At 31.4% G+C, this 16407-nt stretch overlaps 2 protein-coding genes across 2 annotated transcripts; one reads left to right on the forward strand and one right to left on the reverse strand.

Moving 5' to 3' along the window:
• The first annotated feature begins 851 nt into the window (after positions 1-851).
• On the forward strand, positions 852-1343 carry LOC131175494 (uncharacterized). Its single transcript, XM_058139920.1, has one exon. The coding sequence runs from the start codon at positions 852-854 to the stop codon at positions 1341-1343; it is 492 nt and encodes a 163-aa protein (XP_057995903.1).
• Positions 1344-6177: 4834 nt separating this feature from the next.
• Positions 6178-8208, reverse strand: LOC110670208 (aspartic proteinase NANA, chloroplast). Its single transcript, XM_021832184.2, has 2 exons — positions 7394-8208; positions 6178-7210 (listed from the first exon to the last, which is right to left on the reverse strand). The coding sequence occupies exons 1-2, from the start codon at positions 7996-7998 to the stop codon at positions 6388-6390; spliced, it is 1428 nt and encodes a 475-aa protein (XP_021687876.1). The 5' UTR covers positions 7999-8208; the 3' UTR covers positions 6178-6387.
• Positions 8209-16407: the final 8199 nt, after the last annotated feature.

Genomic DNA, 16407 nt, shown 5'->3' on the forward strand with positions numbered 1-16407 from the left:
CGTCACATTTTTTGGTTCATAATTCGGGTTACGATTGACCTCGCAGTCATTTCCCAAGAAGGTCACCCATCACTGTGACTTCCGACTCATTTAACTTCTGGTGTTCTATTTTTCTTATTTATACTTAACTATTTGGCAATTACTAATTATTTGTATTCAGTTCTTATCTAGGTGTCTTAAATGTGGTTCTAATTCTCTTAATTATCCGAACCAACACCGGTCACTAGAACAGTGAAATGCACAGGACCGTGCATATAGGGGTGTTACAGGTTTATGAAATGTTTAAGAGTCTGACCTAGAAGATATATGTGTCATATCGGACAGACACAATGGGATTATAAAAGGCAATGCAGGATGATTGGTGGCAACCTCTTACAGCTTATCACCAGTTTTGCGTTTGGCACATCTTAAACAATTATAATGCCAAGTTCAAGAAACCAGTCATGAAAGATGCATTACGTAAGGCTGGTTAGTACAAAAACTATTATGTATATTTTTAAATTTAAATAGAGTAATAAGATAAGGCAATAACTGATAAATTTTTTTTTTCATTTTGAATGATTACAGCACATCAAAACCAAAAGAAGAAATTTTATGAAGCAATGAACAAAATTCGAGATATGCATCAAGAAACATATGATTAGGCAGCAAAGATAGATTTGCAAAAGTGGACTCGATCTCACAAAGGAGGTAAAAGGTATGGTTTAATGACAACAAACAATGTTGAGTTGGTGAACGAAATGCTTAAAGGATTATGTGCATTATCAATAACTACAATAGTAGAAAAAATATTTTACCAATGCGTGGAGTATTTTGATACACGACGCACGACATTTTGGGAATAAGAACAAATGGGCTTTAAGTTCACACAATTGTGTAGCAAAATTTTACAAGAAAATGTACGAAAAGCATATGGACATCATGTCCGTGTCTTCAGCACCAATTGTGGTGAATTTGAAGCGAGGACTGGTAGGCAAGGTCATAAGCAGGTGGTCAAGCTAAATGATCAAACTTACTATTGTGGCAAATTCCAAGAGATGAGAATCTCGTGCTCTCATGTCATTGCAATATGCCAATCCAAAGTAATAGATTATGGGCAATATGTGTCTGATTATTATAAGTTGGAACGAGCATTGAAATGTTATGAGTTAATGTTCCATGCTCATGGAGATGAAGCTTATTGGCTAGAATCGAATGGCGATCCTCTTGTTCCTGACTCAACAAGGAAAAGGCAGAAAGGGAGACCAATGTCCAGTAGAAGGATGAGCGAAATGGATTGGATGCTTAAGGGAAAATTAGGGAAGAGATCAACAATCTACTGTTCAATTTGTCTTGAACCCTGACAAAGTTGTCCTATGAAGAATGTAGATCGCTAATATTATTGTTTATATAGTTCATGAGTTGATGTATTTTTCTAAGTCATTAATGAAATTGAATATTTTCAATTGAATAAATTCTCGTAATGTACTAATATAAATTTATTTCAATTTTGTCGCTAATGTAACAAGCAATATGAGTAGGATAAACGTTGGTGGTGAAACATCAAAGAATAAAACATTTCACACGACCATGTGTTCATGCAGGGAGTTATATTGTAGACAAATATACTGATCCCAATGGATGCACATGATATAGTCATAAAAGACCTTTTGTCAACTTGCCTAGTTAAACGTGTATTCAGAGAGGCTATGCAAACCATATATTTGTTGGAAAGCATTCAAAGGATATTGCTAATTTTGGTAGAGTTGCAATTTCTCCACAACATGAATGGGAGAGATTATGGGAGATACATTGTAAGATGGAAGTATATTGTAGATTTCACTATTTATCAGTCTTGAAAGTGCATTCAGCTGAATTAAAATGTAATACTAATGAAGAAATATGCAAAGTGAAAACACAATTACAACTTGAGATAGATAAAATAAATAGTCATCTTGAATATTTTCACAATCAGTTTAGTCCACACAAAAATGCAGGTGAAAAATAAAGTCTAACTACATCACAATTAATTATTGATTATGATGAAATTTCTGATAAAATTGCAACCTAAATTGTCATAATACCCTATCAGGTTGGTGCCACTCCATAATGTGAAAGCAGATTAGTGACACCATCGCCCACCACACACTCTCTCCTTACATGCAATACTCAGGCAAATCATTTCGTACATCTTGGGTGCATAGTTCCCACATAAACTGCAAATATAAACCATAGAAAAAATTGTTGTTAGATGAAAATCAGGAAAATAAGATTAACTCTCATAATTAATTTAATAGAAATATGTTATTATGTATCTTACATCATTATCCGTCATTCTATCAGTATTATCTCTCATTTGGATTAATACATGCGTGGTAACCTGTGTCACCTATCGCATATTACTACACCTGCAAAGTAACCCATTAATTTATTTCTTAATTTATAAATGTTTAAATTTTGTATTACATATTAAAAAAATCAATACTAACATACGTACCTACTACCCAATGGAGCATCATCATGCGGTGCTGGATCTGGTAATGACGGAGCAATTGTCTTAATTCTCTCCCATGCCCAAATCTATAGGATGAAAAGGGCATCAGATATCTCTTTAGTTTCAGGATATGCTCCATGGCAAAACTCTCTATATAGATATGCAAGGCATGCTGAACTCTAACTATATTGCCCAGCCTGTTTCATATCCATAAGCAATGGTAGGAACATCAAATTAACATGAGCATTTGATTTTTTATTGAAAAGTGAACATATAATTAAACGCATTATATATGCTCGTGCGTGTATAAGTAAAGTGGCATCATCAGCTTCTTTAGGAATAGCTTCAAATTAACCTATAAGCCATGACATATATAATCCACATCCCTTAAATACATGTGGAGGTGGCCTTATGCCTAGATATTCTTCACAAACAGATGGCCAATCCAATCTAGAATTGCCAATTACTGCATGACCATCTATAGACAATCCAGTAATTATGCTGATATCTTATAGAGTGATAGTGCACTCTCCTATCAGCAACATGAATGTGTGTGTCTCAAGTCTCCACCTTTCAATTAGAGCTGATATGAGATGTCAGTCTAATGTAAAAAATCTTATTCGAGATACTCCAATAAAACCACTTTCCGTCAAATGAGGAACAATCAATTGTGGAGGGGCATCCAAGTAAAGAATATCTACATGTCTTCTGCAAGTTATCACTTCTTCCTGCATTGTATCTTCCCAGATAGACTCTGACCGATGAAGTCTCTGGTGTCTGAGTATTGAAGGATCAAATGGACCTGTCTGGTGTCTGAGTATTGAAGGATCAAATGGACCTGGCCGCAGGTAATTTCGACTGTGCATTTGTTCTCCTTCCATTCTTATTAAGGGTAATAATCAACTTATTAATCTTTCACTGCACCTTATTATTACTCTTCTATTATAAAAATAAATGAATAAACAATCACTCTAATTATTAGTCTTTTAATCTATTAATATCTATTATAACACGCTATATAAAAAACTTAACAAATACAATATTGTATTTATATCTAATATATCAATTTCTATTTAGATTTTCATATAACAACAATAATACAAAAATTAATGTCAAAATAAATATTACCTAAAAATTTTCCACAATAATAAAATAATGTCATATATGAAAAAAATGTCACATGAATAATAAAAAAATTTAGCTCAAAATAAAAATTACCTCAAGATTCACAACATTAATTTTATACAGCAGTTATTTTTATTATAAAAATATTATTTAACAATAATAATTAAAAAAATTTACTTTTACTCTTACAAAAAATTGTTTTTTTTAGAGTGTGCAAGAATTTTAATCAATAATAGTTTTTTTACAGTATTATAAAAAATTATATTATAATAGTTTTTATTATAAAATTGGTATTTAACATCAATAATTAAAAAAAATGTAATATGAATAATAAAAAAAATTAGCTCGAAATAAAATTTACCTCAAAATTCACTGTACCTTAATTTCTCTATAGGCACACAGAGAGAGAGAGAGAGAGAGAGAGAGAGAGAGAGAGAGAGAGAGAGAGATTGAGAGGGAGAGATTAGAGTGTCAAAAAATTATAGTACAATAATTTGTAATATGGCATCAATAATTAAAAAAACATATCAAAATGCACTGGAACTTACTTTCATTACATGCTGAGAGAAAGAGTATTAATAGAAAAATAGAGAGGGAGAGAGAGATTAGAGTGTTACAAAAAAATTATATAACAGTAATTTTTATTATAAAATTATTATTTAACAACAATAATAAAAAAAATTTACTATTAGACTTACAAAAAATTATTTTATTTTACAGTGTCTACGAATTTTAATAAATGGTAGTTTTTTACAGTATTATAAATAATTGTATTACACTAATTTTTCTTATAAAGTTAATATTTAACATCAAAAATTAAAAAAAAATCTCAAAATAAAAAATTACCTCAAAATTTACTTCATCTTAAGTTCTCTATAGGTCGAGAGAGAAAGACAGAAAGAAAGAGAGGAGAGAGAAAGAGAGGGGGGGTGGAAGAGGGAGAGATTAGAGAATCATAAAAAATTATACTATAATAATTTATAATATAACATTAATAACTAAAATAATACCTCAAAATGCACTGCACTTTACTTTTTTTTACAAGCTGAGAGAAAGAGATACAGACAAAGAGAAAGAGAGGGAGAGGGAGATATTAGAGTATTACAAAAAATTATGTTACAGTCATTTTTATTATAAAAATATTATTTAACAACAATAATAAAAAAAATTATACTGTTACACTTATAAAAAATTATTTTCTTTATTCGAGTGTGCAAAAATTTTAATAAATAGTATTTTTATTGGAGTATTATAACAAATCATACTACAATAATTATTATTATATCATTATTATTTACATTAATAATAATAACAATAAAATCATCTCAAAATAAAATTACTTAAAAATTTAATGGACTTTAATTTATCTACAAATAGAGAGAGAGAGACAGAGATAGAGATATTGTTATCATATAAAAAAACATATCAGATATTGTTAGATAGAGATATTATTATATGATATTTATATAGCATGAATAATAAAAATTAACTCTAAATATATTTATTTACCTTTTGTTTCCTCTATAATCAAAGAGAAATAATCAAATAAATGATCACTAAATTTCTTACATAGTGTTGATCTCCAGCAAAATTTTAGAGGGAGAGCAGAGTAGGGTTGTAAAAACTTTTTTGTTATAGCTGATGGGTTGTTGGAGACGAGAGGGAGAAGTGTTTAAATAGTGCACTCAGATACTACTATCATTCGCGTCTACCTGCAGGACAAGACTACTCTATTACGGGTTCTGACGCCACACGTCAAACGAGAAGGAACTCTGCAGAGTAACGTGTTCACGGGTACCTGGACATTACCTTTGGTAGCGACTGGCTGCCGCATCTGATAACGTGGCAACTAGACACTATCATGGGTAGCACCCAGCTGCCTACACTTCTTTTTTTATTTTTGACATTTTTATTTTTTCGCAAAACAATACCTTTTTTAACTTTTTCACAAAACGAGACACCTTTTTCATAAAAGGAGAAAATCTGTACTATTCACTGCAGCCAGACTCTACCATGGATAGCACCCAGCTATCTCTGCCATTTTAATTTTTTTTTTTTTTTTACATTTCAGTCCCAAATAAGGTTTTTTGTTACAAGTTAGTCAATAGTTGCTACTCATGATTGAATTTATCTGTCTCTCTACTCCACATCATCAAAAATATCCTCTTTTAGTAAATAATTTTTTCCTCATCCCCTTTTTGTAATTTAGTTTTTAAATTGCATCCTCTAGGTAATTTCGCCATTCCTAGAAGGGAGAGAATGCATTAAGGAGGGAGAAATTTGTTTACTATTGGGCTTTTTTTTTTCCTTTCCTTGAATCAGCATTTTATAATATGTCTCTCGTTGGCGCGTGTTCATTTATGCTCTCTACTAACTGTGAGATCATAAGGTTATCCTAATTTCAGTATTTTAAAATTTAGATGTGTATAAAAGCTTTTTCTATAAAGTTAGGTGTGAATTTATATGTTATGCCAAATAATAATAATAATGCAGGTTCATATGATATCAGTAAAAGCTAATTCAATTGTCCTTCAATATGCATCCTTATTTAGCATGATTGTATCCATTATCCAACAACATAACAGAATGCATGCTGAACTTTTTTTATTTTCTCAGATTTCATGGTGAGGTTATCTAAAGACAACTTCACTGGAATGGTAAGTTAATTTATTAGGCCAAGATAGGCCGCTGGACATAAACAAGATATGTATATATGTATATGATAAACGAATTGATAGTTACCTATATATAAAAACAGAAGAGGAATGAAAGGAATGAAAGAAAAGTCTCTAATCCTTTGGGTTGGTTAAAATACAAGACGAAGGACCAAAACCCAACTTACTCCTGCCAATATCAAACTCCCAATAATGACCTTGCTGCATAATGTTACCGATGATGGAGATATCACCCTTTTGAGGTGGCTGAAATCCAAGACACTTGATCCCATCGGCCGCATCAATGATATAGCTCTTAACTAGCGGCTCAAGCTTAGCCCCATCAGCAAAATGAATTACGAAATTTGGCACGGATGATTCTTGGAATCCTGTAGCTTCAAAACAAAACTCCGTAACTGGCATTTCTACCTTTTTAAATTTTGTCAAGGTGCCAATAAAAGCATCCATCACAGCGGCATATGCAGCTTCTGCTAGAAGTGTCAAAGTTGTACCAGAATCAATAATGGCTCCACCACCATTTGTAATGTTCCATGTCTCTGGTGGAATATTTAACATTTTATCGCCCACTGAGATACCGGAAACATTAACCCAATAAAACACATCAGAGTTATGTAGGATTAATTCTGTATACTGCATTTTTTGTGGCTTCGAATGCTGAGGCTCTCCAAAACTGAGGTAATTGTTAAGGTTACTTGGGCTTAAGTGGTCAACCAAGCAATATGAGAATTTGTTTCCAAACATATCTGCCAATCTCATGGCGAAAGAAATACTGCTGAATCCCAACCCCATCACTCCATCCGGAAAAGGTGGAGGAAGACGAGACGACTCAGTGCACCCAAAAAGCACATGATAAAGTACTATTTTATGGTGACCGTGAAGTCCCACTGTGACGGTCTCATTGGCAAACACCCCTGACGCACTTCTATCTCCATAATAGCTGCCATAAAAAAATAAAAATATTATCTAATAAGCCCGTGCGTGTGATGATTGTTTAAAATATTACAACATCCGCATGATGATGATTTCAATTTCTGGAAAAATCATAGCTGAAAAGATCTAAATTCTGTTGCCATGAAATGAGAAGATGCATACTTTTTCATTAAGAAGAAATAATAATTACCTGTAATTATAGAGGCATGGCGTATCAGGGGTAGGACAATCAGGCAAAGCAAAAGATTGAACAAGATCTTCCTGACAAGTTTTACCGCCGCATGGAATTGTCTGAAAGGAAGGAGAATCCTTAGCCTGAAAGACCCTTCCCGAGCTAAAATTGAACTCCGGACAACCTTTGCACAACAATTTGCAATTCATCCAGGTGAGATCACTGGCCGTATCTGCCACCAACACAAACTTCTGTGGATGAGGACTCCCAATTCGGAACGATACATAGAATACCCCATGTCCAACACTTGCACCTGATCGCAATGGAATCTCAGCTGTCGGACTCTGTATCATCATCCTCCTTTGGCCCAGGCGATGTGATGATAACATTGTCCGCCTGGCATTGTCGTTTTCGAGCAATTGCATAAAGCGATCCAGTCTACACTTGGGAGTTCCAAGAGAAATTTCCTGTGTCTTTAGCTCGGGCGAGTGCATGTGGAACATTTCAAACGATATCCCAGTAGTATCATTGGAAACAAATGTTGCGTCTGCCTGAAGAAAGAAGACCACAACATTGCAGCACCAGATCAACCACAATAACAACAGCAGGTGGGGCTTAGACATCTCTGTATGGCTAAAATTCCAGGAGGAAGGCAGCCAAAATGTCAATGCTCAATGATGAACAAAGCTATAAATGAAAAAGAGAAAAAAAGAGGAACTCAAGTGATTAGTTAATGGTGGAAAACTCATCAGGTAAAGATTGGCGAATGTTTTAGGCTGCAAATGCGGGGATTCTCACATTTTTAGGGAACATGTCTCTCTTCTCATGGATGGCTAAATATAATCCTTGTATTGCCTTTCCCCCTTCGAAAATACTATATGCTACCACCTCACATTACCGCCTAATATGGCACTCCCATGTTGGCAAATTGAAACCAAACATAGCTCTAATGTTGGCAAATGGGTGTTTCTTCCCACAATATGGAGACTGTTGCTGTGTAATAATGAGATACACGTACCCAAACAAATTTTTATTGTGGGAGCTGCATGCTACTCCCAACTTTAGTGGCCATATTTTTACAAAGGAAGCTAAAGCCTGTTGCCTGTTCAGGAGTTGCATTGGTCATCATACGGATGACGGAATAGCCACGACTGATATTGTTATTAATTTTTTTTTCTTACCTTAAATACTATCAATTAATTAATTTATTCATAATTAAATGCCATCATTTTTTTTCAATTTATAAATTAACTTTTTTAGTCAAAAGATGTTAACTATATATAAAAAAAAAGATTACATTATAATAACTTTTGAATAATCAAGTACATGTTTTGTAATCATAAAAAAATAAAAATTTAAATTTTAGTTACACTTTAAAAAGAATATTAAAATAAAAAATTATGAATGAGATGAATAAAAGTAATATCTCAATTTATGCATGTTATTAATAATTTCAAGTGTAATTATTTAATTTATTATTAAATTTTAATACCATCACTTAGTTTTAGTTTGTTATGACATAAAATGATCCAATTTTTATTTTTATTTAATAAAATTAATTATATTATTAAATTTGATAAATGTTTTTTGTGTAAAATAAATTTTAAAAAATATTTAAGTAGCACGTCAAATTTTTAATTAAATTATTATAATGTATTACTATATTGATATACTAAAATAGATGACAATTTCACTGTTTTTAAAAATAGTAAAAGTACAACTTTACCCTTTAATTTATTCTATTTTATCCTTTCTAATTTACGTTTTTCACTAGATCTCATATTCCTTTTCTCTTTTAAGAATCAATAATTTTATCCCCTCGCGGACCGTCTAATCACATGCGAAGATTGCTTTAATGAAAGCACCAATCAAGCCTCATATATACATAATCCAATCACAACAAAATGTTGCCAATAACACATATAGGGATCTTCTCTGAGGAGTGTTTCCTGCAAAAAAAAAATCCAAAATAAATTTCTTCGGCCCAATTCTAAGAATTCAAACCAAAAACACACACAACAGAATAAAAGTTTAGTCGGGAGACTTGGCAAAGTTGTGGCAACCGTCGAGCCATGAAACTTGAGGATGAAATTGTACAAATTGGATTGTTTAATAGCCATCTCGCTACCATAAAACGAACTCAGCGACAGTAGCAAGAAAGAGTGACGGGGAGGTGGGGACTGCAGTTGGCAGAAATGAGACAGTGTGAGCTGCCATTAGCAACAGAGGCTTCGATTAGACAGGGATTCGACTTTCTACGAGATTGGCTTTTCTAGGAGGGTTTGGTGTTTGTTGGGCTCATTGCCTGCCTCAGGCCCTCAGAATTCTGAGCCTCTTCTTTGCCCTTGCGTTGGAAACTTGAAGCAGAAGCTGGGCGTCATTCAAAGATGAAGGGCCCAACTAGTGAGGCACTGGAAATACTTGGGCCAATGGGTCTCGCTCATCTTTAGCCACAAATTTATTCAGTTGTGGAGGAACAAGTTGCCCGCTTCACCACGCCCAAGGCTCAGCTGCCAAGCTCAACCACGGATGTTTTTGTTTTTTACTTTTTTTTGTAATTTACAATTTAATAATTTTATTAATAAATAAAATTATTATAAATATTAAAATTATATAGATTAAATTATTTTATATATTAAAATTAAAAAATTTAAAATTTATTTTTTAATTTTAATAATTAAAGTGTAATATAATATATAATTCAGATATTAAATAATTAATTTTTTAAAATTTAAAAATTAAAATATAATATAAAATAAAACCTATTAACCAAATTATAAATTTTCCTTTTCTCTTGCCAAGCTCAGCCTAATAAGGATAGTAATTATTTTCAAACCTACTCTAAATTGAATCATTTTTTTTCTTCAATGTCAATATTAGGAGATAGGATTACTTGCCTTGAATCTCCGTAATTTATTCCACTCGTATTGTATTTTTATTAAAAATTATTTTTTATATATTTATGTATTTAAATATTATATTTTAAACTTTTAATTTATTTTTAATAAATAAATTTCTACTATATAATGATACAAAAATAAAAAAAGAAAATTCTTCTTGGAAAACCCATCTCACTTTACCTCCTTGTACCAATAAGGATGGCAATAGGTTAAATAGTTATAGGTACTCGATCTAATCAAATATTATAATAAAACAGATTTTAATAGTATATAAATAAGTTTAAAATAGATTTATCAATTTGGGTTTAATAAATAATGTTTAAGTTAGGTTTAATTTTTACACATTAAATATGCTTACATGAATCACTTTATATAAGTAATTAATTAAATATAAAATATATGTTTTATAATAATGTTTATAAATTTTTATATATTATATTTTAAATAAATAAAATTTAAATATTTTATAAAATTATTAAAATTTAAAAATATAAATTATTGATAAAAAATATTTTTTATGTAAATTATTAATTAAAATATATAAAATTAAATAAATTTTAATATTTTTTAAATAATTTAATAAATTTTAATTGAGTTTTAAAAATATTAAATATTAAAAATATTAATTAAATTTATATACAGTAATTTTTATGAATACTCAGCTCATTATCATCTCCGCACCCTTGACCCGATCATAATCTCTTGTATAACGGGACGGGAGAGCGATCCCCACCCAATTAATTCTACTGCCATTCTTACAATGAAGGGCGCTTTTATTTTATTTTATTTTTTTTCTTGCCACGCGCTTGAACATCCAACACCATTATGCCTTCCCTTCTTTCTTATTTATTTATTTATTTTAATTCTTTCCAGCATGAAATGTATGAAATTAAAGCTTTGATAACCCATTGCAAAAAGTCATAAATTTCACATTTATTGTAGGAGTATTTCTGTTATTTTATTACAATGGCTAGGAGAACTTTTTTTTAATAATATTTTAATAAAAAAAAAACAATTATTTCACTTCATTTCCTTTGAACAAGGTGAAATCTACATGGCCACATGGGAGGAAAATAAATATTTGCAATTTTTCCTTTTATAAATAAATATTAAAAAATAAATTTAATTATAAAAGTATTTTAATAAGAGAAATTAAAATTTTCAAAATTATGTGAAACTAGTAGATTTATGATAAAGTCAAATCAAGAAATAGATTATAAGGTGAAATATAAAGTAACAAAAAATATGAAAATAATTTAATAGCATATTAATAATTTGTGGGAAAAAAAAGAAAAAATATAATTAAAAAAATATAAAAGAATTTTTTCTCCGATCACATACATAAAAATACTGGTATTAATTTTGGGTCAATCTTTTAAACTAATAATAATTTAAATAAATACTTTTAATTAACTGATTAACTTAATATATTTAAATTAGGTCACTTATATATATATTTACTTATAAATTTTATACTCCAGATATTTACATTTAAATATAAAATATGTATTATTTTATATTAATTTTGAATGAAATTAGATTTGATCTATTTTCTCTACAATAATAATCCATCTTTGTTAAGAACTAAATCAAATTAATAACTATAGATAACATAATTTATTTTTGTATGTAACATCACACTTTATTTTTTATGCGATATCACACCTTTTTAATATAATATTATAAATTTTTATATAGCATTGATAATTTTTTATATAAATTTAATAATAAATAAATATATATAATTAATCTCAATAAGTACAATATAGCATCCGTTAAAAAAACTGATAATAAAAATATTTTTTCCAGCTTGTAACTTCCCATTTGGAATTTTGCAATCATAAATGATTACAACACTAAATTAAAGACATGACAAATTTGAAAGCTAAATTAAAGTATCTTATTATTCTCAATTTCTCATATGGATTTACAGAAAATATTAATTTTAATTTATCAATTTAAAAATATATAAAATAATAATAATTAAATCTTATTCATAAATTACTGCGTGTATAAGAATTATTATTATTATATATATATATATATATATATATATATATATATATAATAATTCAGAACTTCTGAAAATTCATATTATAAATATTAATATTATTTTTTAATAAAATATTTTTAATGCGATAAAATAGTTTTTATTTAAAGCATAAATGCTAATATTTAACTTAAAAGATAATTAAGAGTAATAAAGGAAATAAATTAATTTTGATTTATTATTAATTTATTCTAAATAAAATAATTCTATTACTAATGAAAATGAATTGAATTCTATTAATAGAATATAATTATTTTCTTTTAATGGATTTATTTTAAATGGGGTGTTAAAGAAAAAAAAAAGGTAAACATAAATTCTATTTCTCTTTTAGTTTTTTCATAAATAATTGTGTATTTAATAATCTTAGATTCAAGCGTATCTAAATTTAGTTTAAGTTTTATTTTTATCAGATTAAATTATGTGATATTTTAAAATATTAATTAATTAATTAATTGAAAAAAAACCTATAACAAATATATATTTACTATGAAATAAGGCCAAGAATCGCATTAGATCTAGCTTCCCCGACATCAATACTCATCTATTTTCTCTCCTGAAATCTGTGATATCATCAGAGACCTGTTATTGATTCACATAGTTTTCTTTGCTACCTACTCTCTTACTTTCTAATCCTCCTCTCCTTCATCCGTTATGAGTTTCTCCACCCCTCACTATCAACAAAATCAATCCGCACAGCCACCTCTACTAGTTTTTAATGAGATAGTAAATATGATAAAAACTTTGATGTGTGAAGAACCTTCCTTGGAGTTAATATCGACTCAAGACTTTGGCTGTCACGACCCAACCTATGGACCGGACCGGCACTAGAACCTGGGTCAGTTTAAAGTCCCCGAGGCCCATAGTAAGCTTAACTATTCATCAACCCAATCCTAAGGCCCATTTGGGCCAAATTTCAAGAATTCAATTGGACAGAGTCCGAACATAAAATTAACCATTCAACGGGGAGTTTTTGACTTGCCCGAGCTGTAAACACAATATAAAATAAATTAGGGAGCTCAGCTCACCCTCCACATGCTCATAATATCAAAAATCCAATGGGAGCTTAGCTCCCTCATCCAATCCAGTCATACATACAATTAATAATCTTACAAATTCAACACAATATTATATTATAGACCCAAATTAATTAAAATACTCCTAACACATGCCAAGTCTAAAAATTAACTTAATTGTACAAAATACATCAAATACTACTAATTGACCTGCGAAGAAGAAGAGTAGGTTAGTCACAACAAGTAATCCTCCGGCAGCCTAGAAAAATAGATGAACAGGAGTGAGTGTTCGACTCAGAGAGTAAAATACTAATTTTAACCACAATTTCTATAGCTATCTAAAGCTAATGCATCATAAGAAATGGAATGCAACATCATCATAAATTTCATACAAACCACATCATAACAGTAAAAAGACAATTTGAAGCACTCACCCATCAAACACTGTACAAATAGTACATATATGAGAGCAGATCCCCTATACAGCTCTCTTAAACCAACCTCTGCCAGCGAGTGTCTCTCAAACTTGACTTTCGCTTAATAAACCAAATGCGGGGGCCAGCGAGTGTATCTCAAGCTGTACCTACCCCGACTTATCCATAAAGGATCGGGTCTTAACGAATATCTCCCAAGCCGTGTCTAACCATCCTGTCCATATCCAATACCATACCACACACACACCAACGCACGCACACTACTCTAAATTACCATAAACAACATCCATGGCACTTTATCAATTATGAATACAATATAAAATGTGCATAGTATTTAACTACATAGATACATATTTATAAGTGATGCATGGACATGCTTGAACATAAAATAATATTGAAATTATAATTAAAATTAACATTTTACTCACAGACTTAAACCAAGGTCACTGCAGTGATTAAGAGGAGGAGAAAGGTTGTCTCGGCTCACCTGAAAATTTCATAGCAATTATTTAATATATTTGACTCAATACAAGCCTGAAAAATATCAAAGACACCCTAGGTCATGCCGAAAATCCGGCAGAGTCTCCCCTATACCTAGGACCTATCCAACCTAAAAAAGAGTTCAAAATGTACTTCTATATCCACAAGTCATATATCCACAACTCAATCACATCATATGGCCTCTCCTGGGCCCATCCAAATAGTCAACTACCATAATTTAAGAAATTACAATTTAGTCCCTATAATTACTCCTTTTGCAAAAACTACCAACATAAGCTCTAAAAATTCTAAAACTTTGCTCCGTGGTCCTTGGTTATAGAGCTAACGCAAAAGTAATTATATTTTTCTAACCTATTACGAATATTTTATAGATTTTTAATCGAAATCAGGCACTAGTAAATTAAGAAAAATGAGAGTTCGGGTTTACCTATGCCAATTTCGACCCTAGAGACGGGTCCGAGACATCTGAAAACTGTAGGGTAGCCTATAACCTCGATCCAATTCAGAGACTTTTTCGGTAGCTTATCTACCTAGCCCAAAATTACAGACCCGAGCAATTGTTGGATTTTCGCAAATTGAAGGTACCTACGCAAAGCCCACAACACGGGGGTTAGTATATAATTTTTACGAAATTTTCTAAAATCATTTAATGCTCAGAAAAATACTGCAAAGTCTTGCGGGACCCACTGAAAAATGGTGTTGAAAAAATTTGAAATGGGTATTGCCACGAAGCTCTGGACGAGTGAAGCACTCCGGTACTCTCGAATTTTTGGTAGGGTTTATAGTTTTTGAGAAATCTAGCCCGAAAGTAAAAATGGGCTAAAACTTTCCGGATAAAAATTGGACAAACCGCTCGATGGATTTTGGTATTCTTGGTGTCTATGGAAAGCTCTCGAGGTGTAGATCGGTTTTGGCATAAGACCCGGTCCAATCGGTGGCCGGATCGGCCGGATTTTGGCTGGGAAGACGGGCGGCGACGCGAAAGGTGGGTGGGTTTCGCGCGACGTTTCGCGGCCCGAGGCTTGTGGGTGGGGAGGTCTTTGGCGAAATGGGAGGTCAAGGCGAGAGGAGGAGGGAGGATAGAAAAAAAGGAAGAGAAGGAGAGAGGGTCGCACGACGTAGTAGGAGAAAAGAAAAAGGGAAGGGCCAGTCCGATTCGACCGGTCTGACCCAGTTAGATTTGATTCGGTCTGTTCGATTCAAGATATCCAAAATTGAATTTTTACTCTGCCCTGAGAGAAAAAACGATACCCAAAAAATTTGAAAAAATTTCAGAAAACTCAGAAAAATTCGTAGAGTCTAAATATATTTTTAGTTTTGCCACGTGATCTTTAAATTAATTTTTAAAAATCATTAAAGTTTTATATTTTTAGAAAATCAAACTCGATTTTTAAAATCCAAAAAATTTCAAATAATTTTTTAAAATTTAAATAAAATAAAATATTAATATCTACCCATAAAATAATTAATTTAAAAACGAGGGGTGTTACAATGGTGCTCAACATACAAACAACAAGATAGTGGCCAAGGTGATTGCTCCTAGAAAGTATAATCTGTGGGTTTTAAAGAATAGTAAGGTTTGGAAGGTTTCGTCCAACTTACAAGTGAAAAGGGGCCCAGACGGAAGCTTCATTTTTTTTATTTGAGGATGCACAAGAAAAAGAGAGTTTTTGATGCAAGACCGTGGTCTACAGACAATAACCTCATTGTGCTGACCAAGTGGTGCACCTGATCAAACAATTGAAGAATTAGATTTTTCTATTGTTGCCTTTTGGGTCCAAGTTCATGGTCTCCCTCCATCAAATTGGAATCAATAAAATGCTGAGAGGATAGGGAATTTATTTAGGGGTTTGGTTCATATGGAAAAGCGGGTATGGGAGGAGATAGCTGAGAATCTTTTATGAGGATAAAGGTCTTGGTGCAGATTATAAACCATTGCTAACGGGTTTTTTTTAGCTCCAAAGGGGATGAAAAGAAGATATGGGTAAGATTTAAGTATCAGAGATTGCCTCTCTTTTCCTTTGGATGTGGAATCATAGGACATATCGTTCGAGACTGTAATGAAAAACAAGGTTCATTCGTGGAATCTTGGCAGAAGTATGGCCCTGGACTAATAGCTAAAATGCATCCTCAT

This window comes from Hevea brasiliensis, chromosome 17 (assembly GCF_030052815.1).
Source record: "Hevea brasiliensis isolate MT/VB/25A 57/8 chromosome 17, ASM3005281v1, whole genome shotgun sequence".
Lineage (NCBI taxonomy): Eukaryota > Viridiplantae > Streptophyta > Magnoliopsida > Malpighiales > Euphorbiaceae > Hevea > Hevea brasiliensis.